Raw genomic sequence first — 23353 nt, 5'->3', positions numbered from 1 at the left:
AGCCACAGCTAAGATCTTTCTACATTTATTACACTCATATATTCATGACTAACAGCCTTCTCACAATTATAACATTATAAGGATTTTTTTTAGTAGGACTTCTCCAGTTGAATGACCTTTCTCCACTTGAATTACAGAGCTGTTACTCTCCAAACTGAATCATCTCACGTTGAGAAAGGTCTGAGAGATGTTTGGCAGTATCTAACATAACTGAAAAAACTTTACATATACCCTGGGACTGAGTAATCCCAGTCTTCATATAAAATCAACAGAAATACACACACACACATATACAAGAATATTTATAGCAGTATTTTTATTACAACACAAAATTATAAAAAATACAAATATCCATCAAGAGGATAAATAGCAGTATATTCTTAAGATGGAAGAGTATACAGAATGAAAATGAATACACTACTGCCACATGCAATAATGTATGAATCTTTAAATGCTGAGTGAAACAAGACATAAAGAATTGTAATGTATAAATAAAATATATATAAAGTTTAAAGACATGCAAAAACGATTCATGTTAAAAGCCAGGGAAGTGGTAATATTTGGGGAAGTAACAACTACCTTTTATTCTGCAGAGTGCAATGAGAAATATACTTCAAAATTTCCTTCCTCTTATGGAGACTGATGCTGAAACCACTTTGTATCTTGCTTCTGCATGTATTATATAAGAATTTAAAAAAAATAAACTGAGTAGCAGGAGAACTTGAAAACGTAAAAAATTAGCTTCATTGCTGATAAGAGTTCAATATCAATGATCATATCCATTTCATATGCTAGTAAACAGTAGATAGTTATGTGGTATAGTACATTAAATTAATAATTATTATTACATTTGTGATTAAAATTACTTTATTCACATGTTAAGCATGCTTTTTAAAAAAACTAAAGTTTTACAATAACTTAGAAAGGCTTCACAAAGAAATCACATCATTTATTACTGCATTACCATGTTTTCTCCCTTGTGAGTTCTTTGATGGACAATAAGGTTTCTCTTATAACTGAAGGACTTACCACACTCATTACAAATATAAGGCTTCTCTCCTGTGTGAGTTCTCTGATGTACAATGAGATTTGTCTTCTGGCGGAAGCACTTCCCACATTCATTACACTTGTATGGTTTCTCTCCTGTATGAGTTCTTTGATGATGAATGAGATATGACTTCCTGCTAAAGGCTTTCCCACACTGAGGACATTCATAGGATTTCTGCCCTGTATGTATTTTCTGATGTACAGTGAGGGTTGCTTTCTGGCGAAAAGACTTCCCACACTCATTACAAATATAGGGTTTCTCTCCTGTATGAATTCTCTGATGTAGATTGAGATTTGTCTTCTGACTGAAAGATTTCCCACATTCATTACATTCATATGGTTTCTCTCCTGTGTGAGTTCTGTGATGATCAATGAGGTATGACTTCATTCTAAAAGCCTTCCCACAGTGAGGACATTCATAGGATTTTTCCCCTGTATGTGTTCTCTGATGTGCCACAAGGGTTGTCTTCTGGCGGAAGGATTTTCCACACTCATTACAAATATAAGGTTTCTCTTCATTATGAGTCTTCTCATGAAGAGCGAGGGTTGTCTTCTGGGAGAAGGATTTCCCACATTCATTACAAATATAGGGCTTTTCCCCTGTATGAGTTCTCTGATGTACAGTAAGGTTTGCCTTCTGGTGAAAGGACTTCCCACATTCTTTACAAATATAGGGTTTCTCTCCTGTATGAATCCTCTGATGTAGGGAGAGTGTTGTCTTCTGGCGGAAAGACTTCCCACAGTCATTACACTCATATGGTTTCTCTCCTGTGTGAGTTCTCTGATGACGAATGAGGTGTGACTTCAATCTGAAGGCATTCCTACATTGTGGACATTCATATGATTTCTCCCCTGTATGAGTTCTCTGATGATCAGTGAGGGCTGTCTTTAGGCGGAAGGACTTACCACATTCATTACAAACAAAGGGTTTCTCTCCAGTGTGAGTTCTCTGATGATCAATGAGATATGATTTCCTTCTAAATGAATTTCCACATTGATGACATTGGTAGGGTTTCTCCTCTGTGTGAATTCCCTGATGCAGAATCAATACTGATTTCCTGCAGAAGGACTTCCCACATTCAGTGCATATATGCTTTTTTTCAATATTGGTTGTTCTTCTCCTTTTATTATATTCAGATGGTTTTTCCCTTCTGTAAGCTCTATTATGTGTAATTAGGCCTCCTTTTTTAAGGAAGGATTTCTCACAGTCATTATATCCAAATGACTGTGCTGGAGTTTCTATCTCATGATATTGCATAATCATTTCATTATGACTGACAGTCCTACCATGTTGATTATGGGATTTGACTCCAGAGTGAGCTGTCTCTGGCTTAGTACTGAGGAGTAACTTCCCATATCCATTATGCTCACTAAGTCTCTTTCTTGTAGGAGTTAGATTACTGATGATTAATTCTGAAACATTTTTAAAAATCTTTCCATGAGTGTCATATTCAGGAGGTAGGTTTTTTGAATTAATAGGGTTTTTGCTTAAAGTAAATGTCTTTTCATATGCACTACTGTTCTCCTTAATCAGTTTTTTGTGGTTGATTAATACAACTGATCTAGAAAACTTATCTTGTTGTTCCTTGAATTTCACTAAAAAGTCTTCAGCTTTCCACTTTTCTTCTAGGAAAGAATATAATTAACAACAATTTGTGAATCTTCACACATTTGCTATGGAAAGGAATTGTAATAGGGTCTAGTACATGAGGCCAAAAAAGACCAATGACAAATTATTCCTTGCCTGGGAAAAGACATGGAACCTAAATTAAAAACTCTGCCTCAGTGTGGAAAAAGATGAAAAATAAGTAATGAACGCTAGTAACATTTGCATTTTGCACCAGAACTTCATACAGAAAGTGAAACAAACACATGAAGCAGTAAGGAGAAGAGACAAAAGAATAGTGGAAGAGGAATTCATGCTTGGATAGGTGGATTCAGAGGCAATGAAGTGAACCTTTCAAGAGCATTAAGATTTAAGTAGGATGAACAAGAAAAATTATCAGAAAAGTTTGTTCAGGGAAAATTTTAGAGGAAGGCATTTGAAGGACACAGATCAGAGCCTATACTTTTATTTCTTTATTTCTTTATGCCGCACCATGTGGCATGTGGGATCTTAGTTCCCTGAGCAGGGATTGAACCTGCGCCCCCTGCAGTGGAAGTGTGGATTCCTAACCACTGGATCACCTGGGAATCCCCCTGAGCCTATACTTTTAAATATTCATCCCTAGACTGTGAGGTAAAATACTTCCAAGTTGTTCCACCACCCTCTTTCCACACACCCACCAATAAATCTTTCCAAGCATCAACTATTTTCCTAGTGTTTATAATCCTCTATATAGCTGGGGATCATTTTTTCTTGTGAGGGAAATAGTAGGAAAACACTCCCAACAGGAACTTTAAAACAGACTAGGGGTATGTTCACCAGTGTTGTTACTATTTTCTTTCAGAATTGTTCAATAACAAAACTCTCATGACCATTAACTATAACTATTCTTCTTTTCAAGTGCTAACTTAGAGGTTTAAAGAAAGATTCAAGTCTTTCCCCAATACAGTAAAATTCTTAACTCCAGTTTTCCACATGGGGGACCAGAAAGATTGTTCACTCTGGTCCTAAATCACTCATTAATCTTAACCTTTATTTCTCTTATAAATTTAGAACTATATTTGACTCTTTTGCTTTGCAATCATCCACATCTAGTGAAACAACGTTAAATCTAGGTTCAAAAACCTATTTCTTCCTTGAGTCCATTACCCACAATACTAACATACAAGGAATTTCTCCTGTAAACAAAACTTTACATTACCTAGACTTACTTTTTATATTCAAACAAGTTTTCAGGGTTATCCACATATCCCTGAATGAGAAAAATCTCACCCATAACAATCAAAACCTAATATTTACTGCCCTATAAATACCTCCCTTATCCCTAATCACATGCTTTTGCTCATGTTCTTTTAATCAGTTGACTTGCCTTCCAGTCTTATTTCTAATCATATTTAGAGAATCTTCAAGAAAATGTTACTACTCCATGATATCAAAACCCTTCACATATATCCCACCACCACTTTATTCATTATTTCTGTATAACTTGAAAATAACTATGGTCTAGAAAAAGAATTTTAACAAATCTTTTTACAAGCTTACACTGTATCATAAATATTTCATGAAAAATGCAGACTTTGACAGTAATCCTTTCTCATAAAGGAATACTTTATTGGTTATCGCCTTTGTACTGTTCTGAGTTTACATTAACACTGCATATCATAGATAGGTAGTGTTTGTTAGAATCCAACCATTTGAATCAGAATGTACAGAGCCATGGCCTGAGCAAGTACTTCTGAAAGGACTTATCAGTACATACTTTATGAATGGAGGAAAAAGAGATCTCCCCTGTATAGCTCCATAAACAGAAAATGAAGCAACTACTGACTACTTAAAATGTTGTATACTATGGCAAAGAAGATACAGAGGATCTTATCTTTGAAAGAAAGAATCCTTAAGCATAAACCATGTACAATCAAGTATCAAATTATATAACATCCAAGAGCTGTGTGTGTTACAGTTAGTAAGCAGCATGGAAATTCAGAAAAAGGAAAGGTGGATATGTTGGGGAGTAATCAAGAAATAGAAAGGAGAAGAAATCTCAAGACGTCAAAGATATACACTATACGGAAGGGTGAACACAATGAAAAGTACAGACATCATGACAGACCCTACATGTATAGAGAACATTTAGGAGACTAGATGAAGTGGAAATTAGCAAGTATTTTCCACAAAAGAGAGAAATAAAGTTGAAAAGACCAGATAAGGGCTTATTATGGTAGTCCCTGTATGAAGGAAAATTTCAATTTCCTATAATAATAAGTAGTGGGGAACAAGTGATGATATAGCTTGTCAGGAAAGTAACAATATAAATTGAAAAAATTAGGACAAAAATTATAGCAAAAACAAATTGTAATTACCATATGCAAGACATGAAATAAGGTAGCTGTCATTTTGTATGATGTGAGTAAAAAATAAAAACATGGGAGGATGTAAATATATTTCACGGGCTGATAAACACAACTTGTGAAGAGATCCACAAGAGATTATGACAGAGACAGTCAAGTTGGTATCATGGCAGGAACAAAATAATTTGGAAATAGTTAATGGGAAAGAATTTAAGAGCTAGGAAAGTTGGTGATTTTCATTTTCAACTTATTATCACAAAACAGGTGAGGCATCATAGTGCAGAACTTGTGAAGGACTAGAGTGAAGGTGGGAGGACTGTGCCGAGTATGTTGGTGTTAGAGGTTCTCCATATAAAACAAGGAGCTTAAGTTCTGAGAGTGGATGAGACTACTATAATTGAAAGGTAGATCTCTTGAGGACAAATTAGAGAAATAAGACTGAGAGTCCAGTGAAACAATATACATTAAAAAAAAAAAAGTTGTGTGACTATTATGTATGAGGCACTGTTCCAGGCAATATGGCCAGAGTGGTAAAAAAAACGGACTAAGTTGGAAATAAATAATCACTTAGAGAATCAGGATAAGAATGATTCAGTGTTTTACCCAAACCAAGGGATGATTTCAGGAAAGATGATCAGCCGTATAACAATGAACCATGAAAGTTTAATGGAAGAAAATGGTAACTATGGAATTATCAGTCTTCGCCAGGACGAGTGAGCTTTAAAATTAATAGCTAGACTCATGGTGAGAATGGGAACTTAGAGTTAGCATAGCAAACAAATCTGAAATACTGTAAAAGAAAGGGAAAGAAAAAGCAACTAAGAAGAGAAATATTAGCCAAGAATTTTTTTTCTTTTTTCTTTTTTTTTTTTAAATTTCTTTCTTTCTTTCTTTCTTTTTGTCTGTGTTGGGTCTTCGTTTCTGTGCGAGGGCTTTCTCTACTTGGGGCAAGTGGGGGCCACTCTTCATCGCGGTGCACGGGCCTCTCACTATCGCGGCCTCTCTTGTTGTGGAGCACAGACTCCACACGCGCAGGCTCAGTAGTTGTGGCTCACGGGCCTAGGTGCTCCGCGGCATGTGGGATCTTCCCAGACCAGGGCTCGAACCCGTGTCCCCTGCATTGGCAGGCAGATTCTCAACCACTGTGCCACCAGGGAAGCCCCGAATTTTCTTTCTTAAAGATAGATTTAAAAATGCCTAGAAGAAATCTATTCAATGGCTAAAAGATAAGGGACCTAGAAAGCTAAAAAAGGATACAAATCAAGAAAAAAGATCTATAAGAAGGAAGGAAAAAGATCTAAAAGAAGGAAGACTTAATTTTGATTAAGACTGGCAACTATCTTTGATAACACCAAGCAAACTAAGAAAGTCTATTATATAGGGAGAGTGACATTTGAAAGTGATTTAAATTTTTTGCAGGCACAATAGTCATTTCAATGGTTAGGAACCTTTAAAAAGACACTACCAAAATATTTCAAAGGTGTCACCCACCACGTGACCACTTTAAATTTATTTTCCACTAGATTTCATCTTCCTGAGAGTCAGAAACTCACCTAAACAGGTATGACCTGTAAACGATGTCCATGGCTCTTCTCCTCGTTCCAACTTGAGGATCACGTCAGGCTTGGTCATGTGACACCCTGATTAAGGGAAAATTTGGATTAAGTTGCTTAGGCGTCAATACCTTTGAAAAATCAATAAGGTAATTTTCAGTACTGCAAATTAAGATACTCCTTTGTGTAACAGTAAATTTAACACCTTGCACTATGCAAGTGAAGACACAATCATCCTTTCTGTCAACCAAAAAGAATGCATCACCTCTTATCCCTGAAATCAAGATCACACATATTTTAGGCATCTTGAAAGGAAATGCATGCTACTGAAAGTTTCAAAGAGAGTTTTTCTTACCCACAGAAACGAGGTGGCAATAGTTTTCCAACATCACATCCATGTATAGCATCTTCTGAGCAGGATCCAGGTGCTGCCACTCCTCCTGACTAAAGTCCACAGTCACATCTTTGAATGACACTGATCCCTGTAATAGTTTGGAACTGTGATCAGAACAAATTGACGAGAAACTGGGGACTAGTTTTGATCCTGTTCCTTTGTGGCATTCTTATGAAACTTGTAAAGAATGCCTACCATTTTTCTTGTTTTGTGATCTAAATAGTAAGGGAAACAAAATCAGGTAGAAGTACTTGCCACCAAATTTATTTAATAACTCATTCTAAAAATGTTTATTGTGAAGTCACTTTGTAACACCAAATTGGACTAGTTTACTAGGGTGCCAAGATATACAAAACACTGTCCCTGTTCACAAGAAGTTACAACCTCAAAGCATGTAACACATACCTTCAAGAAAGTATGTGTCAACACAAATCTACAAGAAGGTGTTATGGGTACTATAACAGAAGTATGTACAAGACAACAGTGTATTACAAGGGCAGAACAATTTTTCAGGCTTCACTGAGGAAGTAAATTTTTTCCTCTTCAAGATTAATGTGTTATGCAGGAAGAATATAGTTTTAAAATGCATGGGAACAACTTTGGGCATCCAGTAATAATAGAGTGAATTGTTCAAGCAAAAATTGGAGGAGAGTTTATCCTTAAAGGGCAGCAATGAGTAAGAATTGTTAGGTTTGTGGCTTTTTTGCATGAAGGTACCCCAAAGCCCATAGCTCTTCAGGTGAAGAGCTTCCTCAAAGGTGACAGGGGACAGAACTGAGGGCTGGCAGATGAGCTGGAGATTTAGCGATAAATTCTGGAAGTGAAAGAACTACAGGAAAAATGAGACCCCAAATCTGAGTATAAACTCTGCCATAACTCCAGGTTGATAGTTAAACTAAGCAATTGTTAGAGAGATAACAGGAGGCTTAGCAAAGAGCAAACAGAAAGACACCAGAAAAGAGTTTTGAAAAATAGAAGTGTACCTAGTGAGATTTGGAGATTTCTGCATTTTTGATTAACAGCGTTCCACAACCTGCTCATAGCTTAAGCAGAAGAAAACTGAAGCCTTATTGGACTGAGGTGTCAGAAGCTGGAGCTAACAAAAAGCAGCAGGAAGTATAAGGGGTGAAACACTGAAAGAAAGAGAACTGCAGAAAGTCAGCCCCCAAATCTAAGTATAAATATATACCAATTTCTTTGAGAGCTAAAGTACATGAACACAGTGGGAATCTACCTCCCATCATGGGACCAGGGTAAAAAGCAGCAGGTGGAAGCTTAAGGGACCTAGCTATCAGCTGCTTCACACTTGGGGTGGAAGTGGAGGGGCAGGGAGGGCAGAGTTTGAAGTTTGATTCCAAGCAAGTTAATCGTCTGCTAGAACAACAACAAAAAACAATAATCCTCAGAAAAACAGACATACAGAATCCAGATTACTATAACATATTACTCATGACATTCTGGTTTCTAGCAAAAATTAGACATGTAAACAAAACAAAACAGAAAAAGAGGGAATATGACCCATATTCAGAAAAAGTTCATGGAAACTAATTTCTAGTGGACCCAGGTATTGGATTTTGCCCCAAAGGCTTCAAAACAGCTGTTCTAAATGTATCCAAAGAAGAAATGAAAAACCTGGCATGGAATCTTGAAACATAAACTGCTAAAAAAGCATGAAGTGAAAATTCTAGAGTACAGTAACTGAAATGAAAAATTCACTATGTAGGCTCAGTAGCAGACTAGAAATAGAAAAAGGAGCAGTCAGTAACCTTGTAAATACAGGCATACCTCAGAGATATTGCAGATTCAGTTCTAGACCACTGCAATAAAGTGAGTTGCACGAATTTTTTGGTTACCCAGTGCATATAAAAGCTACATTTACATTATACTGTAGTCTATTAAATGTGCAATGGCATTATGTCTAAAAAACAATGAACATGCCTTAATTAAAAAATACGGGGCTTCCCTGGTGGCGCAGTGGTTGAGAGTCTGCCTGCTAATGCAGGGAACGCGGGTTCGAGCCCTGGTCTGGGAGGATCCCACATGCCGCGGAGCAGCTGGGCCCGTGAGCCACAATTACTGAGCCTGCGTGTCTGGAGCCTGTGCTCCGCAACAAGAGAGGCCGCGATAGTGAGAGGCCCGCGCACAGCGATGAAGAGTGGCCCCCACTTGCCACAACTAGTGAAAGCCCTCGCACGGAAACGAAGACCCAACATAGCCATAAATTAAAAATAAATAAATAAATAAAAATTAAAAAAAAAAACTTTACGGCTAAAATGTGCTAATCATCACCAGGGCTTTTAGTGAGTTGTAATCTTTTTGCAATACTAACATCAAAGATCACTGATCACAGATGACAACAAATATAACGAAAAAGTTTCAAATACTGAAGAATAGCCAATGTGACAGAGACATGAAGTGAGCAAATGCTGTTGGAAAAATGGCACCAATAGACTTGCATTAAATTCAGCATTGCTACAAACCTTCAATTTGTAAAAAATGAAATATCTGCAAAGTGAAATAAAAGCATAATAAAATTAGGTATGCCTATATATAACTAGATTAACAGAAATTAATCAATCTGAATAGAAAGGGAAAGAAAAAGAAAAAAATGAATACACTCACAGAGAGCAGTGGGTCAATTTCAAAGTAATCCAACAGAGGTGTAATTGGAGTCCCAGAAAAATAGGGAAAAAAAAAGGGTCTGAATAATTTTTAAGGAAATAATGGCCTAACACATTCAAAGTAAGCAAAAACTTAACTTACATATTGAAAAAGCTTAATGAACCCCAAAAGGATAAAAACAAAAGAAAACCACACTCAGGAAATCCTAATCAAACTGCTAAAAGCCAAAGAGAACATCAACCAAGAATTCTGTACTGAGCAAAATTACCTACTGAAAATAAAGTCAACATAAAGCTACTTTCAGAAAAAATCTGAGAGAATTCATCACTAGCAAAACTGTACCATCAAAAATGGTAAAGGAAGGTTTTCAGGCTGAAGGTAAAAATGACATCAGATGATAAACAAGGTCTTTAGGAAAGAATGAAGAGGTTAAGAAAATTTGTATATAAAAGACTATAAATATTCATTTCCTTCCTTATTTAAAAAACATGAGTGTTTCAAGCAGGGGTTGGTGAACACTTTCTGCTGTTTTAGTATGAACGCAACCATGGACAGTATATAAAATGAATGAGCAAAGTTGTGTTTCAATAAAACTTCATGTATGGACACTGAGATTTAAATTTCATAAAACTTATGTAGGTGAGAAATATTTTGATTATGTAGGTCAGAAATATTTTGATTTTGCACTTTTTCAAACATTTAAACTGTAACTATTTTAAACTCACAATCTATACAAAAACACATAGCAGACTGTTTTTAGCCTCTGGGCTGTAGACCCTTGGTTTAAAGTAGGCATTCTAACACCATTTATTACAAATATAAATATCACATACATGGCGAACAAAAAAACAAACCACGGGGAAGCCAGTAAATGAAAATACGATGTTGCAAGTTGACATATTTTACCTTAAGTAATTCAGTACTATCTCTAAGTAAAACATGATAAGTTAAAGATGCATACTGTAATCCCTAAAGCAACCAAAAAAAATAATGCAAACTGATATAACTACAAACTCAACAGAGAAATAAAAATTATGAAAATGTATTGCTTGACACAAAATAAAACAGGATATAGGAACAGATGCACAAAAACAGGTTAGGAGTAATCTTAAATGCATATTATTAAATGTAAGAAGCCCAATCTGAAAAGGCTACATAATATATGATTTTAACTATATAACATTCTGGAAAAGGCAAAACTATGGCGATGATAAAAAGATCAGTGGTGGGACTTCCCTGGTGGTGCAGTGGTTAAGAATCCGCCTGCCAATGCAGGGGACATGTGTTCGAGCCCTGGTCCGGGAAGATCCCACATGCCGTGTGGATGCCCACGAGCAACTAAGCCCACGAGCAACTAAGCCCGTGCACCACAACTACTGAGCCTGTGCACCACAACTACTGAGCCCGTGCACCACAACTACTGAAGCCCATGCGCCTAGAGCCCGTGCTCTGCAACAAGAGAAGCCACCGAAACGAGAAGTCTGCGCACTGCAACGAAGAGTAGCCCCTGCTTGCCGTAACTAGAGAGAGCCCGAGCTCAGCAACGAAGACCCAACGCAGCCAAAAATAAAAATAAAATAAAAAAATAATTAAAAAAAAAAGATCAGTGGTTGCCATTGCCACGTATTATAGAGGAGAGGGAGAGATGAACAGGCAGAGCACAGAGGATTTTTAGAGCAGTGAAATTAGTCTGTATAATACTATAATGGTAGATACATGTCACTATATATTTGTCAAAATCCATAGAATATATAACACCAAGAATGAACCCTAATAAAAACTATGGACTTTGGATGATAATGATGTATCAATGTAGGTTCATTGATTTTAACAACATACCACTCTGGTGTAAGATACTGATAGTAGGGAAAGCTATGCATGTGTCAGGGGGTAAGGGCATAAATGGAAAGTCTCTGTACTTTCTGCTTAATTTTGTCTGAACCTAAAACTGCACTAAAATATAAATATAGTTAAAAGATTAAAATAAAACAGGTTAGGCAATCAGAAAACAAAGAGTGAAATGGCAGCCCTAACTCCAACTACAGGACTAAACACTCCAACAAAAAGACTGAGATTATTAAAATGTATAAAAAACCAAGACTCAAAATATATTCTGTCTTCAAGAGACATACTTTAAATACCATAGACACAAATAGGTTTAAAATAAAAGGATGGGAAAAAAACATAAAAACATTAAACATGGGAAAGCTGATGGGGCTATAGTAAAAGAAGCTGAGGAGTATTACCACTACAAAGAAGAACATTTCCTGATAATAAGAGTAAATACATGAGGAAAATATAGCAACTACAAATGTATATGTACTTAAATAACAGTTTCAAAACATGAGGCAAAAATTGACAAAACTAAAATGAGATTTTAAAAAGTCTAAAATCATGGTTGGTGTTAATGTTTGTCAGTAACTGAGAGAACTAGACAAAAGGGGGAAAACCTGTAGAGATTTAGAATCTCTAAAGAATACTGACACCTAATGCATTTGATATTTAGACCACCACTTTCACTAATTTCACATTTTTTTCCAAGAGTAAATGGACTATGCACCAAGATAGAACACAAACAAGTCTCAACAGATTTAAGACAAATCATACAAAGTATGTTTTCTGACTACACATGAACTAAATTAGATATCAATAAAAATAGCATATCTAGAAAAGCCCCAAATGTTTGGAAATGAAACAATACACTTCCAAGTAACCAATTTAGGGTCAAAGAAAAATAAAAAAATTTTTTTCATAAAGTATATTAAACTAAATGCAAATGGATCGAATTTTGAAGATGCAATTAGAATAGGCTAAAAGAGAAACTTATAAGTTTAAATGCTTATATTAGAAAACAAGAAAGATTTAATATCAATTATTTAAACTTTTATCTTAAGAAGTTTTAAAAAAGAATAAGTTAAACTAACCCCAAAGCAAGTAAAGGAAATAGTTAGGAAAAAAGGAAAAATCAGTAAAATAGAAAATAAATAAGCAATAGGGAAAAATCAATGAAACCTAAAGCCAAATCCTTGAAAGTGTCAATAAAACGTGAAACCTCTAGTTAGATGGATTAAGAAATAAAGAGGGATGTTACACGTGGCCATTATCAGATCCTACAGATATTAAATAGATAAGAGAGAATTATAAACAAATTAAAGGCAATAAATTAGACAATGTAGATGAAATGGACAAATATTTTAACTTAAAAAACATGTTACCAAAAGAAAAAAATCTGAAAACCCTTAACTATTAAAGATACTGAGGGACTTCCCTGGTGGTCCAGTGAAGTCCACTTCCAATGCAGGGGGCATGAGTTCGATCCCTGATTGGGGAACTAAGATCCCACATGCTGCGGGGCAACGAAGCCTGCGTGTGCCACAACTACTGAGCTTGCACACCTCAATGAGAGAGCCTGTGTGCCGCAAACTACAGAGCCTACATACTCTGGAGCCCGCGCACCACAACTAGAGAGCCCACACACCCTGGAGCCCATGCACCACAACTAGAGAGAAGCCCATGTGCCACAACAAAGAGCCCATATGCCACAACAACAACGACAACAGATCCCGCATGCCTCAAAGATCCCGCATGCCACAACTAAGACCCAATGCAGCCAAAAAACAAACAAACAAAAAGTAAACAAAAGAAAAACAGGGACAAGAATCAAAAAACAAATGGGAAAACAAAAAAATAGCAAGATGGTATATTTAAACACAACTTACTGATAATTCATTAAATGAAAATGGACTAAAAACTCTAATTAAAAGGTACAGTATCAGGAGTTACCTGGTTAGGATCCTGGGTGTTCACTGCCATGGCCTGAGTTCAATCCCTGGTTGGGGAACTGAGATCCCACAAGCCATGCGGTACAGCCCCCCCCCCCCCCCCAAAAAAGGTAGAGTATCAGACTGGAGATAAAAGTAATACCAAAATATATACTCTCTGTAACAGACTCATTCTAAATATTAAATCATAGGTAGGTTAAAGTATAAAGAATGGAGAACAGGTATACTATGTAAATACTAATTGAAAGAGATCAGCCAATATGGCAGAATAGAAAGACCTTGATTGAGCTCACCTCCTCTCACAAGCACACCAAAATTACAACTATTTACAGAACAACCATCAGTGAAAATGACTGGCACCTACATGAAAAGATTTACAGATAAAGAAGGTATGACAAGATGTGTAGGAGTGAGGTTGTGATGTAGTCAAGTTCCAGCCCCCCAGGTAGGCTACCCATGAATGGGAGACTAATTATAATTGCAGAAGCTCTCCCCAAGGAGTGAGGGATCTGAGCCCCATTATCAGACTCCCCCGCCCCAGGGGTCTTGTGCCGGGAAGACAAGCTCCTAGAACATTTGGCTTTGAAGGCAAGTGGGGCTTACTTTCAGGAGTCCCAGAGGGCTAGGGGAAATAGAGACTCCACTCTTAAAGGCACAGACAAAAATCTCACATGCTCCAGGAACCAGGGCAGAAGTGGTAATTTGAAAGGAGCCTGGGTCAGACCTATCTGCTCATCTCGGAGAGTCTCCCAAAGAGGCCAGAGGCAATTACAGCTCACCCTAGGGACAAGACACTGGTGGCAGCCATTTTGGGGAGCTTGTTCTACAATGCAGACACTGTGCTAGCAACCTCCATTTTGGATTCCTCCCTCTAGCTTATCAGCCTCAGGACCCATCCTCCACCCAACAGCCCAAAGGTCCTAGTACATAGATGCCTCAAGACAAGCAACTAACTTGGTAGGGACAAAGCCCCACCCACTAGCAGACAGGCTGCCTCAAGACCTCCTAACCCCACAGCCGACCCTGGACATGGTCCTGCCCACCAGAGGTCCCAGGACCTAGCCCCACACACCAGTGTGTAGGCACTAGAATCAGGGCCCCCAGGGCCCTGCAACCAGACCCTGCTCCACTCACCAGTGGGCAGGCACCAGCCCCAGAATCCATGGTCCCACACACCAGTGAGCCTGCTCTAGAGTTGGGACCAGTCTCAACCACCAGCAGGTGGACATCAGTCGGACAACCACAGCCCTGTAGCCTGTAGACCCAGCCCACCCACCAGCAGGCCAGCACCTACCCTGGGACTGGCTGGGCTCTGACCCCACCCACTAGCAGGCCAACACAAACTTTGGGACATGCCTCATGCTGCAGTGTCAGAAAATGGCCCCTCTCACCAGTGGTCAGACACCAGTTCTGGGACCCCTGGGCTCGGCTGCCAGACCCCAGGACCTGGCTTCACCCACCAATGGTGGACACCAGCCCCAGGGTCTCCTGGACTCTGCCCACCAGTGAGCTAGCACTAGCCCTGGGGTCACCTGGGGTTTCCCAGCCAGTTGTCTTAAGACCTGCCCCACCAACCAGCGGCCAGCAGTCTCTGCACAAGGCAAAGCCTGGCAACCAACCAGAATGGAGGCCAACCAAGCCTACAAGACCGCCCACAGTAAGCAATCTGTCACAACAGAAGGACCCATGCAACCCAACAGGGGGCACCCTAGAGCATACAGCTCTGGTGATAAGATGGGCGTGCACTGCTGGGACACACAGGACATCTACAAAAGGCCACTTCTCCAAGGTTGGGAAAGGTAACCAAACTACCAGATACACAGAAATAAAAACAGCAAGTTAGGTAAAATGAGGTGAGAGAGGAACATGTTCCAAATGAAGAAACAAGATAAAACCCCAGAAGAAGAATTAAGTGAAGGGGAGTTAGGCAATTTACCTGAGAAAGAGTTCAAAGTACTGATCATAAAGATGATCAAAAACTCGGGAGAAGAATGGATGCATAGAGTGAGAAGTCAGAAGTCTTTAACAGAGTGTTAGAAAATATAAAGAACAACCAAACAGAGATGATGAATATGATAAATGAAATGTAAAATACAGTAGAACAAATCAACAGTAGACTAAATGATACAGAGGAACAGATCAGTGAGCTATAAGCAGAGTAGTGGAAATCACTGCCACTGAACAGAAAAAAGAAAAAAGAATGAAAAGAAATGAGGACAGTTTAAGAGGCCTCTGAGACAACATCAGGACACTAATATTCACATTACAGGCACCCCAGAAGGAGAATAGAGAAAGGGGCTAACAACATATTTGAAGATATAATAGCTGAAAATTACCCTAACTTGGGAAAGGAAACAGACATCCTAGTCAAGGAAGCACAGAGAGTCCCAAACAGGATCAACCAAAAGAGGAACACGCCAAGACTTACTGTAATGAAAATGGCAAAAATTAAAGATAAAGAGAGAATATTAAAAGCAGCAAGGGAAAAGCAACAAGTTACACATATGGGAACTCCCATAAGGCTATCAGCTGACTTTTCAGCAGAAACTCTGCAGGCCAGAAGGGAGTGGCACGATATATTTAAACTGATGAAAGGGAAAAAGCTACAACCAAGAATACTCTACCTGGCAAGGCTCTTGTTCAAATTTAGTGAAGAGAGCAAAAGTTTTACAGACAAGGAAAAGCTAAGAGTTCAGTACCACCAAAACAGCTTTACAAGAAATGTTAAAGGGACTTCTCTAAGCAAAAAAGAAAAGACCACAACTAGAAACATGAAAATTACGAAAGGAAAACTCTCATATGGTAAAGGTATTAAACCGTCCATGCACAAAGCTAATAGATTAAAACAAAAGTAGTAAAATCATCTATATCCACAATAAGCAGTTAAGGGATATCCAAAACAAAAAAACAGTAAAATATAATGTCAAAACCAGTAATTGTGAGAGGAGAAGAGAACAAATGCAAGGTTGTTAAAATGCATTTGAAATTAAGAGATCAGCAACTTAAAACAATCACATATACATATATACATATACACACACACGTACATATATTGCTATATAGAAACCTCATGGTAACCACAAACCAAAAATCCATAATAGACACACACACAAAAAAGAGGAAGGAATCCAAACATAACATTAAAGATAGTCACCAAATCACAAGAGAAGATAAGAAAAAGGAACAAAAAAGAACTACAAAAGCAACCCCAAAACAATTAACAAAATGGCAACGAGAACATATATTGAACATATCAATAATTAGTTCAAATGTAAATGGATTAAATGCTCCAATCAAAAGACAGAGTGGCTGAATGGATACAAAACAAGACCTGTGTATATGCTGCCTACAAGAGACTCACTTCAGATATAAAGACACAGACTGAACATGAGATGGAAAAAGGCATTCGTGGAAATGGAAATCAAAAGAAAGCTGAGGTGGCAATACTTATATCAGACAAAATAGACTTTTAAACAACGGGTGTTATAAGAGACAAAACATAATAATCAAGGGATCAATCCAAGAAGACGTAATAATTGTAAAAATACATGCACCCAACATAGGAGGACCTAAATATATAAAGCAAGTATTAAGATATAAAGGGAGACACTGACAGTAACAAAATAATAGTAGGGTACTTTAACATACATCAATGTGTCTATACAAAGAAAAAAAATCAATATGAAAACAAGGGCTTTAAATGACACATTAGTCCACATGGACTTAACAGATATACACAGAACATTCCATCCAAAAGCAGCAGAATACACATTCTTTTCAAATGCACATGGAACATTCTCCAGGGTGGACCACATCATAGGCCACAAAACAAGTCATGGTAACTTTAAGAAAATTGAAATCATGTCAAGCATCTTTTCTGACCACAATGCTATGAGATTAGGAATCAACTACAAGAAAAAAAAAACTGCAAAAAACACTAAAACGTGGAGACTAAATAATATACTACTAAACAACCAATGGATTAGTGAAAAAAATCAAAGAGGAAATTAAAAAAATACCTGGAGACAAATTAAAGCACAAACACAATGATCCAAAATCTATGGGACACAGCAAAACAGTTCTAAGTGGGAAGTATATAGCAATACAGGCTTATCTCAGGAAACAAGAAAAATCTCAAATAAAAAACCTAAACTTACACCTAAAGGAACTAAAAAAGAACAAACAAAAGCCAAAGTTAGTAGAAGGAAAGAAACCATAAAGATCAGAGCAGAAATAAATGAAATAGACACTAAAAACAAACAAACAAAAACAGCAGAAAAGATCAATGAAACTAAGATCTGGTTCTTTGAAAAGATAAACAAAATTGATAAACCTTTAGACAGACTCATCAAGAAAAAAGAGAGGGTCTAAATCAATAAAACCAGAAATGAAAAAGAAGTTACAATTGACATCACAGAAATACAAAGACTCATAAGAGACTACTACGAACAACTCTATGCCAATAAAATGGACAACCTAAAAGAAATGGAAAAATTCTTAGAAATGCACAATCTCCCAAGACTGAACCAGGAAATAGAAAATATGAACAGACCAATTACCAGTAATGAAACTGAATCAATAATAAGAAAATTCCCAACAAACAAAATTCCAAGACTAGATGGCTTCACAGGTGAATTCTAACGAACATTTAAAGAAGAGTTAACACATATCCTTCACAAACTATTCCAAAAAATTGCAAAGGAATGAACACTTCCAAACTGATTCTATAAGGCAGTGTCACCCCAATACCAAAACTATACAAAGACATCACACAAAAAAGAAAATTACAAGCCAATAACACTGATGAACACAGATACAAAGATCCTCAACAAAATAATAGCAAACTGAATTCAACAATACATTAAAAGCATCATACACCATAACCAAGTAGGATTTAACTCAGGGATGTCAGGATGGTTCAATATTCGTAAATCAATCAATGTGATATACCACATTAACAAACTGAAGAATAAAAACCATATGATCATCTCAATAGATGCAAAAAAAAGCTTTTGACAAAATTCAATATCCATTTATGATAAAAAAAAAAACTCTCAAGAATGTGGGTATAGAGGGAACATGCCTCAACATAATAAAGTCATATATGATAAGCCCATAGCAAACATCATTCTCAATGGTGAAAAGCTGAAAGCATTTCCTCTAAGAACAGGAACAAGAAAAGGATGCCCACTTTTATTCAACATGGTATTGAAAGTCCTAGCCACAGCAATCAGACAAAAAAAGAAAGAAAAGGAATCCAAATTGGAAAGGAAGAAGTAAAACTGTCACTGCAGATGACATGATACTATACATAGAAAATCCTAAAGACTCTACCAAAAAACTACTAGAATTCATCAATGAATTTGGTAAAGTTTCAGGATACAAAATTAATATTCAGAAATCTGTTGCATTTTTATACACTAACAATGAACTACCAGAAAGAGAAATTAAGGAACAATTCCACTTACAATCACATCAAAAAGAATGAAATACCTAGGAATAAACTTACCTGAGGAGGTAAAAGACCTGTATTTGAAAAACTATTAAGACACCGATGAAAGAAATCGAAGATGACAGAAACAGGTTGAAAGGTGTACCAGGTTCATGGACTGGGAGAATTAATATTGTTAAAATGACCATACTACCCAAGGCAATCTACAGATTCAATGCAATCCCTATCAAAACACCAATGGTGGGACTTCCCTGGTGGTCCAGTGGTTAAGACTCTGTGCTTCCAATGCAGAGGGGTGCAGGTTTGATCCCTGGTCAGGGAACTAAGATTCCACATGCTGTGTGGCGCAGCCAAAAAAAACAAAAAAAATACCAATGGCATTTTTCACAGAACTAGAATAAATAATTTTAAAACTGTATGGAAACACAAATACCTCGAATAGCCAAAAGAATCTTGAGAAAGAAGAATAGATCTGGAGGTATCACACTCCCTGACCTCAGACTATACTACAAACACAGTAATCAAAACAGTATGCTACAGGCATAAGAACAGACACACAGATCAATGGAACAGAATGGAGAGCCTAGAAATAAACCCATGCACTTATGGTCAATTAATCTATGACAAAGGAGGCAAGAATATACAATGGAGAAAAGACAGTCTCTTCAATAAGGATTGCTGGGACAATTGGACAGCTATGTGTAGAAGAATGAAATTAGAATATTTTCTAACACCATATATAAAAATAAACTCAAAATAGATTAAAGACCTACATGTAAGACTAAAACCATAAAACTCCTGGAAGAAAACATAGGCAGAAAAACACTCTGACATAATTTGTAGAAATATTATTTTGGATCTGTCTCCTAAGTCAAAGGAAACAAAAGTAAAAATAAACAAATGGGACGTAATTAAACTTTAAAAGCTTTTGCACAGCAAAGGAAACCATCAACAAAATGAAAAGGCAACCTACAGAATGGGAGAAAATATTTGCAAATGATATGACCAATAAGGGGTTAATATCCAAAATATAAGCAGCTCATACAACTCAATATCAAAAAAAACCAAAAACAAAAACAAAACCAATTAAACAATGGGCATTAGATTAAATGGACATTTTTCCATAGAAAACACAGAGATGGCCAACAGGCACATGAAAAGATACTCACAATCACTAACATCAGAGAAATGCAAATCAAAACCACAATGAGATATCAATCACCTCACACCTGTCAGAATGGCTAACATCAAAAAGACCAGACAACAAATGTTGGCAAGGATGTGGAGAAAAGGGAACTCTTATACACTGTTGGTGGGAATGTAAATTGGTGCAGCCACTAGGAAAAACAAAAACTAAAACTATCAATAGAACTACCACATGACCCAGCAATTCTACTCCTCGGTATGTATCTGAAAAAAATAAAAATGCTAATTCGAAAAGATACATGCACCCCAATGTTCACAGCAACATTACTTACAATAGCCAAGATATGGAAGCAACCTAGGTGCCCATCAACGGATGAATGGATAAAGAAGATGTGTTGTGTACACACACACACACACACACACACACACACACACACACACACACACTGGAATATTACTCAGCCATAAAAAAGAATGAAATTTTGTCATTTGCAACAATATGGATGGACTTGGAGAGTATTATGTTCAGTGAAGCAAGTCAGACTGAGAAAGACAAACACTGTACATTATCATGTATACGTGGAAGCTAAAAAATAAAACGAATGTATACAACAAAACAGAAACAAGACTCACAGACATAGAAAACAAACTAGTGGATACCAGTGGGGAGATGGAAGGAGGGAGGAACAAGATAGAGGTAGGGGATTAAGAGGTACAAACTACTAGGTATAAAATAAATAAGCTACAAGGATATATTGTATAGCACACAGACTATAGCCAATACTTGTAATAACTATAAATGGAGTTTAACCTTTTAAAACTGTGAATCACCATGTTGTACACCTGAAATGTATGTAATGTTGTAAAATCAACTACACTGCAACTAAAAAAAAACAAGAAAGAAACAGAGGGAGATGCTCTAGATTAAAAGACATTTTTTGGAAATTAATTAATTAAAATTAATTCATTTTACATTAATTAAAATTAAAAATTAAAAATAGGGACTTCCCTGGTGGCACAGTGGTTTAGAATCCATCTGCCTGCCAATGCAGGGGACACGGGTTCAATCCCTGGTCTGGGAAGATCCCACATGTCACGGAGCAACTAAGCCCGTGTGCCACAACTACTGAGCCTGAGCTCTAGAGCCTGCACGCCACAACTACTGAGCCCACGTGCTGCAACTACTGAAGCATGTGCACCTAGAGCCTGTGCTCTGCAACAAGCAAAGCCACTGCAATGAGAAGCCCGCATATTGCAATGAAGAGTAGCCCCTGCTGGCTGCGACTAGAGAAAGCCCACACGCAGCAACGAAGACCCAACGCAGCCAACAAAAAAATAAAAATAAACACTAATCATAAGAACACCAGAATGGTTACAATAGTATCAAACAAAATAGATTTCAGAACAAAGAATATTATCAGGGATTACGCAAGGCATTTTATTTTATTTATATTTACTTATTTATTTTTGGCCGCACTGTGCAGAGTGTGGGAATCTTAGTTCCCCAACCGGGGATCAAACCCGTGTCTCCTGCACTGGAAGTGTGGAGTCTTAGCCACCAGACCATCAAGGAAGTCCCAAGTGAGGTATTTTATAATGATAGAGGGGGTCAATTCATGAGAAGATATAACAGTCCTAAATGTGAATACACCTAAAAACAGAACCTCAAAATATATTAAGTAAAAACTGATAGAACTGAAAAGGAAAAATAGACAAATCCACAATTACAATTTAAGATTTTGACTTTCTTCTCTGTCATTGCTATAACAAATAGACTGAAACATCAATAAGGATACAGAAGACTTTACCATCCTAATCAACCAATTTGACCTGATTATTTAGAGAATACTCCATCCAATAACACTAGAATATACATTCTCTACAAGTGCACACAGAACATCCATCAGATGCTACTATAATCTGTGGTACAAAAAAAGTCTCCATAAATTTAAGAAGAATGAAATCATATACAGCATGTTCCCTGATTGTAACAAAATTAAACTAGAAATCAATGAGAGAAAGCTATCTGGAAAATCCCCAAATATTTGAAAATTAAACACACTTCCTCTAAACAACCAATGGGTCAAAAAGGAAATCATGAGAGAAATTAGAAAATGTTTTCAACTGGATGAAAATGAAAATACAACATGTCTAAATTTGTTAGAGAGAAATTTATAGCATTAAATGTTCTATTGGAAAAAATAAGTCTCATATCAATGATATAAGCTCCCATATACAAAACAAGAAAAAGAGTTAATTAAACCCAAAGTAATGAAAAGGAAAGGAAATAAAAATATAAGAGCAGAAATGAAGAAACAGGAAACAGAAAAATAATGGAGGAAATCAATGAAACCAAAAGTTGGTACTTTGAAAAGATCAGTGAAATCGATAAACCTCTAGCCAACTGACAAAGGGAAAAGGTGAGTCACAAATTACCAATAACAGGAATGAATCAATGGCACTGCTACAAACTGTACAAACATCAAGAGGATAAAAAGAGTAGATTTTTGAACAACTTTGTGCCAATACATTTTATAACTTGGATGAAATGGACAATTCCTTGAAAGACACAAATTATAAAAGCTCACTGAAGAGAAAAAAAAAATTGATAACATGAATAGCCATAGTTGTATTAAGGAAATTGAACTTCTAGTTAAACACTTTCCCACAAAGAAATCTCCAGGCTCAGATGGCTTCACTGGTGAATTCTAACAAACACTGAAGGAAGAAATAACAGCAGCTCTACACAAATTCTTTCTGAAAATAAAAGGAGAGAATACTTCCCAACTCATTCTGTAAGACAGCATTACCTTGATACCAAAACTAGACAAAGATATTACAAGAAAAACTTGTAAATTCATCAAGCAATATATGAAAAAAGAATCTATCATGACCAAGTGGTCATGGGGTCCTAGGGATAAGCTGGTTTAGCACTTCAAAATCAATCAATATAACTCACCATGTTAATTTAAAAAGGGGAAAAGCCACATAATGCAGAAAAACCAACAGATGCAAAAAAACTTTTGATAAAATTCAACACCCATTTGTGATAAGAATGATCCGCAAACTAGAACTTCTTCAACCTGATAATCTGATAAAGAGCATCTAAGTAAAAATTGTCACTAATGTTACACTTTGTCAAAGACTAAATGCTTTTCCCCTCAGTCAGGAATAAGGCATAAATGTTTGTTCTCACTGCTTATATTCAACCTTGCACTGAAGGTTCTAGACAATGTAGTAAATAAAGCAAGACAGAAATAAAAGGAATACATATTGGAAAGCAAGAAGGAAAACAGTAATTATTCACATATGACATGATTATCTTTGCAGAAAATCCTAAAGAATCTACCAAAAAATTACTAGAATAAGTTTAGAGAGAATGCAGGTTAATATAAAAAAATCA

At 36.8% G+C, this 23353-nt stretch overlaps 1 protein-coding gene across 2 annotated transcripts in view; it reads right to left on the bottom strand.

The window, feature by feature from the left end:
• Nucleotides 1-306: 306 nt before the first annotated feature.
• The window catches only part of ZNF567 (zinc finger protein 567), a 29013-nt gene continuing 5966 nt past the window's right edge, over nt 307-23353 (bottom strand). For both annotated transcript variants that reach the window (XM_036832815.1, XM_036832816.1), the window contains 3 exons: nt 6910-7036; nt 6555-6641; nt 307-2673 (listed from right to left, as the gene is read on the bottom strand). In XM_036832815.1, coding sequence (XP_036688710.1) covers nt 953-2673; nt 6555-6641; nt 6910-7036 — 1935 coding nt within the window. In that variant the 3' untranslated portion in view covers nt 307-952. The remainder of the gene's footprint in view (nt 2674-6554; nt 6642-6909; nt 7037-23353) is intronic.

The sequence above is a fragment of the Balaenoptera musculus genome, chromosome 19 (assembly GCF_009873245.2).
Source record: "Balaenoptera musculus isolate JJ_BM4_2016_0621 chromosome 19, mBalMus1.pri.v3, whole genome shotgun sequence".
Classification (NCBI taxonomy): Eukaryota; Metazoa; Chordata; class Mammalia; order Artiodactyla; family Balaenopteridae; genus Balaenoptera; species Balaenoptera musculus.
This window is presented reverse-complemented; position numbering and strand designations above follow the sequence as displayed.